The sequence below is a fragment of the Talpa europaea genome (assembly GCF_964194135.1).
Source record: "Talpa europaea genome assembly, chromosome: 8".
Classification (NCBI taxonomy): domain Eukaryota; kingdom Metazoa; phylum Chordata; class Mammalia; order Eulipotyphla; family Talpidae; genus Talpa; species Talpa europaea.
Genome location: NC_140075.1, coordinates 3276640 through 3289324, shown reverse-complemented (window position 1 = coordinate 3289324; position 12685 = coordinate 3276640). Strand labels below are relative to the sequence as shown.

General features: G+C 47.6%; 1 protein-coding gene across 1 annotated transcript; it reads right to left on the bottom strand.

Moving 5' to 3' along the window:
- Window positions 1-11233: 11233 nt before the first annotated feature.
- On the bottom strand, window positions 11234-12264 carry LOC311176153 (olfactory receptor 14A16-like; the record flags this gene model as incomplete). The annotated part of the gene is made up of 1 exon (XM_084241465.1): window positions 11234-12264. Exon 1 carries the CDS (start codon window positions 12185-12187, stop codon window positions 11234-11236), a length of 954 nt encoding a protein of 317 aa, XP_084097591.1. The 5' UTR covers window positions 12188-12264.
- Between the last annotated feature and the right edge of the window lie 421 nt (window positions 12265-12685).

Genomic DNA, 12685 nt, shown 5'->3' with positions numbered 1-12685 from the left:
GGACCCCAGACAGTACATTTGGCTGAGAGTGAGTGGCTTGGCTGAGATTCTTCCTACACAACATCCTCGACCATTCCCAGGTCATTTAAATAAATATCTCAATATTTTGCAGTCACCAGAAGAGTTACTGATTCTATTTTCTGCAGTTGTGCACAAATATTAAAATGGCTTCTCCAATAAAGTTAGAATTGACCACATTAACCATCGGTCATTGAAAGGCTAATTTATATTCAAACACAGGCTCTGGCACGTGTTTGACACGTTTAGGGACACGTTTTGCAGCCTTCCCAGGTCGTGCAGGTCATAGTAATTTCTCACATGTGAAAAGATAATTTTGTGTCCTTGGTAGATTTTTCAGGTCTTTAACACTGACTCAGGAAACAGATCAGTTCTCTCCCTCAGCATTTCTCTGGACATCTCCCTGCCATCTGGACCTCAGAGTGACGCTGCCCTTATACCTCTTCATCCTTTGGTTTACATATGCACATGCCCCATATTCTCTGGGCCCAGTTGCCACACTCACATGCACATGTACAAGACTTTGGGTGCAAGCCACAGAGGCTAATGACAGGAGGGGGCAAAAAGCCTGACTTTTACCTCATATACCCTACAATCCACCCTTTCAGAATGTTTCATTGTTCCCTAGTGCCTGGCACAGCCACCCTGTGGCCGTGGGGGTGCCGGGCAGCAGATAAAATTGCTTTAAGCCACCAAGGCTGACAGGCCCATCCTTTGATCTTCATCTCCTGTGGTGGGCAAATTATTCTGTCCACCCTTAGGTCCCAAAGTTCTCCACCTTCTGGCAGGATTGTTTGTGCAAGTTAGTCAGTGTCATCTTTGTCACTGGGCAAGCTCCGAATGATGGATGGGGGTCCTACTTTTTTCCTGACGAGTCTGCTGCCTCAGGGGTATAGTGGGCTGGTCTTTGCAGGGTTGTCTTCTCTTCCCCATGAGGTCCAAGGTGTTCCCAGTGCTTGTCCTCCATCTCCCAGATCTTGTTCACCTTCTGTGCCCCTGCAGCGTCTTCAGCTCTTCTTGGACTTTGGCCACCATCAGTGGTTCCCAGCAAAACATGTTGTCTTTGACTCCATTTGTAGATGCCACGTGATATGTCTGCTCTCAGAGTGATATCTTGCTGACTACGCCAATTGTTTTTCAACCATTCAAAGCCAGGTAGGTCATTGTCATCTCTCACAGATGCAAAGATAATTTTGGAGCATTCAGTATATATATGCATGTAGATATTTAGAGCTTTCATGTTGTATCAGGGAACAGACCAGCTTTCTCCCTGAGCTTTCTGGGACTGTCCCCCCTCCCTCTGGATGTCAGTTGACTCAACCCTTATATACCTTGGCACAGGGGTCCCAATTTACATATGTGCATGTTCTATGCTCTGTGGGCCTAAGTGTCCGCAATCATAGGCACATGTGCAAGACATCAGGTGTTAGCAATAGTGGGTTAATGTCAGTTCTGAAGATACTGAAATAACCAACATAAAGACCTAGAGGACACATCCCGGGAAGGAGATGGAGCTGCTGTGCTCAGAGAGTTGGCAATGAACTTGGGGACCATGGCTGAGATGAGGCAGAGGTCCGTGAAGGACAGACTCCTCAGGAACAAGTACATGGGAGTGTGGAGGTGCTGGTCCAGGGTCGTGATGATGATGATTAGACCGTTCCCCAGCAGGGCGCACAGGTAGACCAGGGAGAAGAGCAGCAGGTGCAAGAATCCCATGGTCCCCAGGGTGGAGAAGCCCAGGAGAATTAATTATGTCACGGCCATGAGATTGGTCACCCCTGGAGCCGTAATCTGTGTAATAAATGTGGAGAGGGAGAAATCACCACTGCCCCTTCTCCTCAGAATGAATATAACTGGGCTTCTCATATGACAATCACAGTAGCTACTCACCACCTACACCCCTGCTGCTCCATTGTCTCCATCTCTAGTCATTCTCTAAGTACTGTGTCCTGACAAACTACTATATTTCCAGTTCTTATGAAAGAGATTTGCGATGTTGTCTGAACAGCTCATGTTAGAAACACTTAGATTGGACACTTCCCCTTCCCCTCAGAAACCACCAGACTGTTTCCCCACATCTCTCCATAACCTGCCCAGCATCGCTGTTATTCCTGTTGCTCCCACACCCTCAACCCCTCAGGATCCCGGTTCAGGCCTGTCCAGAGCTGAAGCCACATCTGAGGAGGAAACTCACTGAAACTCCCCCCTCCCCCTAGAAACCTTCAATCCATGTCCTGCCCTCGAGACACTCACTATAGAAACCTCCAACATCTGCACTCGTATTGAGGACTCAGTAGATACTTGGCAGCCATGTGGGTCTGCTAGACTTAAAGGGCCTGATGGGTCGCCATCTGTGGTGCATGGAGCTCTGTCCTCCAATACGAGGACAGAACAGCATGGTCAGTTATGTGACCTAAAAGAGTGGAGGACACAAGACCCCGCAGACTCCTTTGAAATTAAGCAAGAACAGGAGATGATGACCCGGAGAAAGGACTACTTTGGGAGGTATGACGGGGAGACTGGGCCCCAGAGACTCGCAATGGGACACCTTGTCAATAAGACTGGAAACATGGCGGACCTGGGGTCTGGTTTCCATTACACCAGTTTGTGGAGTCGAAAAAATATCTGGTCACAGACTCATGTTCCCCTGAAGCCCTCGGTGAGTAAACACATTTTCAGTGTCACCCCCTGTGTCTCCAATGGGTGCTGTGGGATGATACTACTACAACGCAGGCGGGGTCTGCTCTTTCCCCAGCATCCTGCTCTTAAGGGTGGCTGCACGACCCCCGCTGGTCATTGCAGTGTTGTCAACCCAAAGGCCGCGCAGTCCCCTGCACATACACAGACGCTCATGAAAGGAGTTGTCTTAACATCCACATCCTGCAATGATGCTTCTCTGGTCACTGGTCAGCACAATCCTCCTCTGTGGTCACGGAGACACCAGCTTGCCCTCTGTGATTTCCCATTAAAGGACCTTCCTCCATTTCTAGTGTCTCCTGCAGAGTCTGCTCCTGGGTCACACCCACACATCACTCCTGCAGTATAGGCTTGTCCACCCCGGGTCCCTCCCGGCCCCTCTGTCCCCCTCAGACTCATGCACGTCTGTGCAGGGAGGAGGCCGCTCCGGAGCTGAGCCGGATGGTCTGTGCGTGTGGCTGTCCCTGCCGGTCCCAGGGCCCTGGGTCCCCCAGGTACAGGTTTGTTCCTCCCTCAAGGCCGGTGCATGAGTGGGGACGCCTGGACACAGGACAGCCCTGCCCTCTCTCCTCCCCCTCCCCATATCATCCTCTCCCCCCTCTTTAGGGTGAAGGAGGGGCAGGCCCTGGGGAGGCAGGACTTTTAGGAGAATGTGCTGATATGAAATAACTGTGATAGGTTCATGGAAATGACCGAAAACTTTGAAGAATAAAAGGGATCAGTTTAGGACATGCTGTCATCAGGGGCCTGGGATTTTTCTGAGTGATGTAAAACACAAGCGTCTCATGACAAATTTAGCCATGACACAACTCTGTCCCTTGCCCTGATCAGATACTGGGACTCCTGCACGCCACAGTGTCAGGTAGTGATGAGGTCAAATCCCCCTGAAGCGCGTGTCCATTAACGGACACAGTCGCGGCCGTCCCACGTGTTGAGAGAAAGATCTGTCTCCCCAGACACTGCCTCGAACCCCTTGACTGTCACTCCCCTGACGCCGCAGCCTGCTGGCCAAGGACAGGCCTGGCACCCCTGTCCTCAGTGCAGCCCTGCCCCAGCGTGGGGGTGGCTCCCCGTGAGAGGGATCCCGTGTCTGCTCCAGATCTCCACTCCCTGTCCATTATATCCCCCAGCCCTCCCATCCCCCTGGGCAGGAGAGGACATTTGCGTCTGGAGGGAACCGGCTCCTCTGAGCTTGGGACCCACTGCAGCCTGGAGCCAGCCAGGCTCTTCGCCGCCCCACCCCTGCCAGCAAAGTCCCTTGGCTCTCCCGTGAGTACCCCAGTGACAGCAGGTCCCTGACTGTCGTGGCTCTTTCACTTTCTAGACACACTCACTGTGCTCCATGCTCACATCACAGTTCCAAAGCAATAACCATCCTATGCCATGTGATGCACCATAAGTGAAAATCCTCTCATATGAAAAATGTACTAAAAAGTCAGTATCGTTTGAGCTCCTTAAATTAGGAATAAATTATTTTCTATCATTGAGACTCACCCCAGGATAAAGTGTTCTGGGACACTGAGCAACTTGTGTTCATTTAGAAATTCATTAGTTTTCATTATTTGCAAAATTAATATTTATCTGCTATGCTTTCTCAAGTCTAAAATGAAGCTTGAAGTTTTTAAACTTTCAAGTCTGAAAAGATTTCCTGTAAACGGCCGCTCGCAGTTACCTGCATTCTGGGGGGGAAGTTCCCACTGTCGTGGCCTGTCTCTCCTGAGGTTGTCCCCATGGTGTGGACAGAGAGTGTCCCAGCCTCTCACTCCATTGTCACGGCTCGTGGGGAGCCTCTGAGCACTCACAGGAGGTTCCACCCCGTCTGTGCCGCCTCATGGACAGAGCAGGGCCTCAGGGCTGGGCTATTTGAGCTCTGGAGCTGGTGTCCACATGTTGGACACTGTCCAAGATCCTTCTGTAAAGTGACTTTATTCCAGAGGGACAAGTGCCCTTTGTGAGTTGACTGTCTTAATTGGCGTCATCTTGTGGCAGAATCAGCGGATAATTGGAGCACTGAGTGTGTCAGAGGTAGTTTGTTGGTGGTTTACACCTGTGTGGGGAGGAATGTAATTCATCCCCTTTCAAGGTTGCATCAGACTCCACTGACCCAGGTGCCGGCCCCATCTTAAGAGCACGTGTTGAGGAGGGAGCTGGAAAGTCACTTTCCCCACTGTGTGCCACTCATGGGGAGACCTGGGCAGCTTGGTGTGAGGCAAAGTGAGGAAACTGTGGAGACAGCAAGGAAGGGAAGACATGAGGAAGGGGCAAGGGAGGAAGAGTGAGAGAGAGGCGGGAGGACAAGAAGAGACTCAGTAGAAGGGATTGGCCAGGAGATGAATACACAATCATCTGAGAAAGTGATTTATTCTTGTTACTTAAAACTTGTTTATTCATGTAATTCTGTTCTGTTTTCTGCACTTGCAACTCTGCATTTAAATTATAATAATTATTATATGTTTTAATAATTATTCATTTTTCCTTAACATATAGGAGTGATTATTGAGGCTTCTCTACATGTGGTCATGTTAGTTGAGTTGCACTGTCACGATTATGGTGACTTCACATATTTGGAGAAAGTCATTTAATCCATTTTGAGGATTTTTTTGGAGTGTCTGTTGGGAGATAGTGATGTAGTTTCATTCTTTTGCGTGTGGCTGCCCAGTTTTTCCAACCCCATTTCCACACTCTCCTTGTTGCAGTCATACTCTTGGATCCTCTGTCGTACAGTAACTGTCCACTTGATGTGGGCATATTCCTGGAATATCATTATATTCCAGAGCTCTGTGTTTCTGGTTTTGTCCCAATACCATGCTGTTTTAACTATTATAGCTTTATTGTATAGATAGATGTCTGGTGGTGTGATTCCTCCGTTTTCCTCATTTTTGTCAGGATTGTTCTGTTTGGGGTCTTTTGTGGTCCCATCTGCATTTCAGTAATTTTGTTCCATATCTTTGAAGATGCTATGGAAGTTCTCACTGGGGTTACCTTGACTCTGCACAGTGCTTTGGGTGGGATAGCCTTTTGACAATTCCAATTCTTGTAATCATTGAAAAGGGAATATATTTCCATTTATTTGCATTTTCCAGATCTTTAACTATATCTTACAATTTTCTCTGTGTAGGGCCTTCACCTCTTTTGCTAGGTTTGCTCCTAGGTTCTTTTATTTATTTATGTATTTATGTATACAAGAACAGGAGTATGTGCCAAATGTGTGGGACGGTGAGAGGAGTCACCAGAGACAGAGCGGGGAACAGAACAGGCAGACTGACTGAAGTACACTGCTGAGGGGAGCAGCGGGGAGACAGAAGAGGTCTGCATGGCGCTCAACTGCCTGCCCCACCAGGGGAGGCCCTGCTCCTAGGTTCTTAATTTTGTGACTGCAATAGGATAGTTTTCTTAATTCTTTCCTCTTCTGCCTCATTTTTTTTTTTTTGCATATAGGAAGGTAAATGATTTTCATGTGTTGATTTTGTAACCTTCCCACTTAACTGAAACGGTTTATTGTTTTAATTATTTTTTGCAGGTGAATGTGGTATACTGATCTAGTTTGACACAATTAATCTTGAGAAAGAATCCAGAAATTTACATTGGAGCAAGTGAAGAGCCTTCAATATGTGGGGTTGGGAAAATTGGGTGGTAACATTCAAAAGAATGAAACCAGGTATATTGAGAGATCTTAGAGTATATTACCATGCTATCCACAATAGTTTTAATTGTGAGTAAATAGGTATGAATTTGAATTCATACAACATTGAGACAGTTAATGTTTGATTAATTTAAATATTTTAATTATGTCATACAAACTTGGCAAAAATGTTGGCAATGAATATTCTCAGTATAAGGTTATATTGGTTTAATTCAGTATGCATATTGAATTCTCATTGCATCCCATCACTTTTATTGACCAGTAAACTATAACAGAATCAAGGATTAATATTCACAAAATTATCTATGGGCAAAAAAAATAAAGTTAATAATGCCAGTCATTTACAAGTTGTCAACCCAGAAGTTCAAATATCAAGATTTTGCCATTTGTTCTAACCGTTCCTGGCTGCCTCCAAATTTATATTGTGCCCACCTGGAACTCACCTGGGCCAAAGGCAAGATCAGCCTGACTTGCTTCTCACAGGGTGAATGTCTGAGAATGAATTAAATGTCTGATATCCAATTGGAGATACATTTTATCATGAAATATTTGGTGTGAAATTTTGAAATATTGGACATCGCAGATAGGAAAGATCGATGGAGTCAGCAGAGGGGATCTGTAGCCAGACAGCCAGCAACACACACCGGGCATTTAATCTTCCCAAATTTAAATCTTCTTAATATTCTTTTAAGATTTATTTATTTATTTATTTATACAACAAGCACTGGGTACAGTCAGAAGCGCCAGAGCGTGAGAGAATTCACCAGAGCCAGAGCGGGAGTAGAGTAGGCAGAAGGACCAAAGTACACTGCTGAGGGGAGAAGCGGGCGTGACAGGAGAGGTCTGCAAGCCACTTGGGACCCTCGCCCGACCACCGGGGATCGAGCAGGTGCTGCAGAGGCTGCAGGCAGCTTCATACCAGTGCTCAACCTCTGCGCCACCAGGGAGGCCTTTATTAATATCCTTTGCATGTCTTTATGTCTACACTGAATGATAGTGTTATATTAATGCACGCAAATCCCGTAAATTTTGCCAATTCGACCCGTACTGTGAAACTCCTGCCTCTGGGTGAGAGTCCCACGCGAGGTGTCCTCGGGACACTGTCTGGTCTCCGCAGCACTGAAGGAAATAAGCCGATGTGGACAAACACGCACAGGTGCGGGTTGAGGCTGTGGGGCCATCCTCGGTGATATCTGGAAACACTAGACTACGAGGAGGCTGGTGTTTCTGCTTTTGCTGTTATACTTACAAAATTACATCCTCTTATTTGTTCCCAAAATTCCTCCTAATATGTTTTTGCAATGTTTTCGTCCTCCTGCTGTATGAGCAGTGAACAGCTTTCACAGCCGCTCCTCTTGACTCTTCTGAGCAGAATCAGTTCTTCATTCCCCTCGGATCAGGGGATCGGAAGCACCGCGCCCCGCAGAGCTAGGGAAACTCGGCTACAGCAGCAGCAGCAGCAGCAGCAGCAGCAGGGGGGGTTGGGGGGGCAGCAGCGGCCCTGCGGGAGGGCGGGCAGCCCCAGGGGGCCCTCCAGTCACCCGCGGGCCCATCGGCGCCTCGCAGCACGCTCGGGGCCAGCACACTGACAGCAGCCTGGCCTGGGAGACAGGGCCGGAGCGTGACTTGCCCCACCCGACGTGGGCTCCTGGGTGCGGGATGAGCAGGCGCCCTCTGCGGTCAGGCTCTGCCCATGCTCAGCTTCTGCACTCCCGCCTCGTGACCTGGTTTCACAGCTGCAGACAGTGGGTCCAGGGAGGGGCATCCACGAGCAGAATGCAGAGAGGACAAGTTCCACGACGGCGGCCCCAAACAGCTCCAGGACAGCCTGGAGCCCACTGGAGGGGTGACCCAACAGAACCAGGGGCGGGCACAGTGCAAGGCCTGGCCAGGCCAGGGACGGCCCCCGACGGGCGGGCTGGGCTGCAGAGGCAGCGGGAGAGGCCTGGGCCATGTGTGGTTGGGGTGTCTCTTTCTGTGCTGGGTTTGTAGGTTTTGCGTATTTTGGACACTTGCCCTTGTCAGGCGTGTGATGTGCACAATTATCAACCTGTGCAGGGGCCTACTTTGGGGATGGCTTCTTCTGAGGCACAGAAGCTCTCTAGTGTGTGTGTGTGGGGGGCTTGTTCCTATGTGCTGATGTTCCCTGGTCCTTGGCGTGTGTCCCCAAGCTCATCTGTGGGGTAGGTGTGCAGTGAGTAGTACCCAGGTGTGCTTTCGGGTATCTTAAGGCTTCATCTAATGCAGATTTTTAATCCATTCCAAATTGTTCAACCACACTAATATGGAAAATAGAAATCCAAACTGTAATGAGTTGTCACCTGTGAGAAGGGAAGGAAATAAAGGGCCTCAGACGATGTATTCAGACGATGGAAACAGAGCTCCCACAGGTTGGACCAACCTTTGCAGGGTGTTATTCCAGATGCACAGACCCTACAGTGCAGACCACGTACGCCTGTGTTCACAGTTGCACTGACCACTGCTTCTGGCCATAGCCCCAACCCAAGTGCGGTGCACAGAAGAGTGAACAAACAATTTTGGTCCACACTCAGTGGAATACTGCACAGCTATTAAAAAGATGAGTCCATGCCCTTTTGGGCCAAATGTGGACATTGAGCAGCGTATGCTAGTGAGATATGTCACAAAGTGAAAGACATTGGTGGTCCTACCTATCTGTGGAAGATAATATAAAAATTCAATAACTGAAAAAGTATAGTGTCAAACAGCACACGGAAATGTTGGACTGAGTGCAAAATTTTGCTCATTACCAGAGGGAACCAGGGAGATAGGAGTGTGGACAGAGGGGCTGGGCACTGCAGGGCATTTAGTAGATTCTGAGTGGACACTTGTGCGTGTGGGGAAGTGAAAAGTGACCCACGGTGAAAACAGTACAGAGTGTAAATGTCATCCTTGATAAGAACAAATAACAAATTAATGTGACATTTCGATGAAACACTCATGGTAAGGATCCCTTCTCAACAGACACTGGATTTGTTCAAAGGATAAATAGAAAATACATTAGCAGGAATCTGACCAGGGAATGACGTCATGTCCCAAGGGAAGGCGACTGTGAAATCATACTATCACTGAAATGAATATTGCTTTGAGTGATTTTCTTTTTTTTTCCTCAGATTCCTTTTTTTAAAGATGTATTATTCATACAATAACTGGGGTACAGGCCAGAAGTGTGCAGAGGTGAGAAGATTCACCAGAGACAGAGTGGGGAGCAGAACAAGCAGATATACCAAAATCCACTGCTGAGGGGAGCAGCAGGAGAGCGAGGAGAGATCTGCTGCATCGTGTGGGTAGCTCCCTGGTCTGGGATTGAACTGGTGCTTCAGTGGATGCAGATAGCTTCATAGGTTGCATCTTAACCCTTTGTACCACCAGGGAGGCCCCAAATTTGAGTGATTTTCTAACTCATGTTGAATTCTGAAATTTGATTGGACTAGTCAGGTTTTGTGGTTAACTACACATATTACTATAAGAAATATTTTTGTGGACAAATATGTGATAATCAATCAGGAGAGTTTGGAGACACAGTGACCTGTTCCAGAGAAAGTACTTGAGAGCAAGAACAACAAGCCCAGCTCACATTCTCAAGATTAGGGAAACAATAACACTGAGTGCAGATGTGTAGAATGAGCAAATATTGCCCTGCTTAATTTTGCATGATGTTTTACATAATAAAATATAACATAATTCCCATATAGAAGAAAACTGGGCTTAAATGTAATCTACAAGAAGGTCGAGAAGAAGACCTGGTATAGGATCAAGATACAATCTGGAAAAATAAGGAACCTAAAAGAAAATGCAACAATTAAAATTATAAATTTTTAAGAAGAAATGTAGTTCTTCAAAAATAATTCCAATAACTTTACTTTTGAAAATTCCACATCAAGGGAGTGTTAGTTACATTAGCATCGAAAGAGGGCATCATATAAATTAATGTTCCCATCAATTCCAGGACTCAATCACAGATTCCGACTAACCAAGGAACCTCCACCCTTCCATCTCTGGCAGAGTCAGAGAGAGCAGAAATTGATTTGGAGCAGAAACATGAACTTCTCCTAGAGGAAAATGATCTGTTAGAAATCGTGAGGGGGCCTCCTGTGGTGGTGCAGTGGTTGAGCGCTGGGCCCCTAAGCTACCTGCAGCCTCTGCAGTGCTGGTACGTTCCCCGGCCGCCGGTGAGGGTCCCACATGGCACGCAGACCTCTCCTGCCACCCGCAGCTCCCCTCAGCATTGTACTTCGGTCCTTCTGCCTGCTCTGCTCCCCGCTCTGGCTCTCTCACCCTCCTGCGCTTCTGAATGTACCCAGTGCTTGTATGTATAAACAAACAAACAAACAAATAAATAGGTAAATAAATCTTAAAAAAAAAAAAAAAACTTGAGAGGCCAAGTTCGTAAGCATTTAAAAAAAAAAGAAGTTGTGAAGGATTGGGGCGTCCCACTCTCTGTCTCCCTCCACTCCACGAAGATGGGCCTCTCAGTGGAGACACACATCGGCTGTGGGAACCGAGTGCCCAGGACTGGGACCTCGTGACCATACGCTCTCAAGGATTACCCCCCTTACCACTGCTTCATTTTTTTAAAGTTGGTGATGCCTGAGTTCTAAGAACATTCTTTCTACACCAAATACATGTTTTTAACCGTGAGCTGGTTTCAGTCTATGCATACCATGTAGGGAGGGGTTGGGGAAAGGATTGTAATATATTAGGAAACAGGAGTTTATGGAAGAATATGAGAATATAAATTTCTGGAAAAGGAAAAAAATTCCAATGCAAGAAGCCTATTGTTTATAAATGATGACATGTAAGAGTTAGAGGGGAAAAACTGAATTAATAGGAGATATAATTTTACAATATGAAATCTCACATCTTAGAGTATTTGCCATTTACTAGTCTCCCCACAGCCGTCTTCAAGGCTTGGTTCCTCAGACTGTATATGACGGGATTAAAGGTGGGGGGCACCACCGTGTAGAACATAGAAATGACCAGGTCAGACATGGATGGGGTCCCTGAGGTCAGCTTCAGATAAGCAAAACATCCAGTGGAGAGAAACAGCACCACAACCAGCAGGTGGGGAAGGCAGGTGGAGTAGACTTTGGCCTTCCCTTCTGTGGATGGGATCTTCCTTACAGCAGAGAAGATGTGCACATAGGAAATGACAATGAAAATGAAACAGCAGATACCCCAGACCACACTAATGAGAATGGAGACAAGTTTGTTCATCAAATTTCCTGAGCAGGAAATAGCCAATAACTGGGGGACGTCACAGAAAAACTGGTGGACCACGCTGGACCCACAGTAGGACAAAGAGAAGGTTCCAGCTGTGTGCATCACAGCATCGAGACACCCACACAGCCAGGACACAGCTGTCAGCTGCAGACACCTGTCCCTGCTCATGATGACCTCATAGTGCAGGGGGTGGCAGATGGCAGCATAGTGGTCAAGGTTCATCACCGTGAGGAGGCTCATCTCTGCACCTGCTGACATAACCATCATGAAGACCTGGAGGACACATCCTGGGAAGGAGATGGAGCTGCTGTGCCTCAGAGAGTTGGCAATGGACTTGGGGACCGTGGTTGAGATGAGGCAGAGGTCCATGAAGGACAGACTCCTCAGGAAGAAGTACATGGGGGTTTGGAGGTGCCGGTCCAGGGTGGTGATGAAGATGATGAGCCCGTTCCCCAGCAGGGCACACAGGTAGACCAGGGAGAAGAGCAGTGGGTGCAGGAAACCCATGGTCCCCTGGGTGGGGAACCCCAGGAGGACGAATTCTGTCACGGATGTGAGATTGGTCACCCCTGAAACCATCATCTTCATAAAAAAATAAAGAGGAAGAAAACATTGTCATATCTTCCAATATTGGACAAAAATGGGTTATCAACGTATATAATCACGCAGTTTTTTCGTATTTTATCTCTTGTGAATACACTATTGATGTATTTTCCTAACATATGTCCATAAATTTATGAAGAAATGAAAATTGTAAATGACCATGATAAAACCTGAATATCAGGTCTCTCAGTGAACTGAATTGACAGACCACCAGTGCCCAGTCATTCCCAGGCCCGCTGTTCCCCCTCCTGCCCAGGCCCCAGCGTCTCAGCCCAGCACACCTCCCAGAGTTTGTCCAGGGCACAGCCAATGAGGACATGTGACCATGTACAGCCCCTCCCCACCTTGGAGAGTCTGTCCCTGCTCCTCCAGCAAAGCGTTGGTCTGGGTAGGCCCAACAGGGACGGGTGTGCAGGGAGATGGAGTGTGCGGTCCCTGTTTTCCTGCTCCCCAGGACCCGACACTGTCCTGGAACTGAATGAT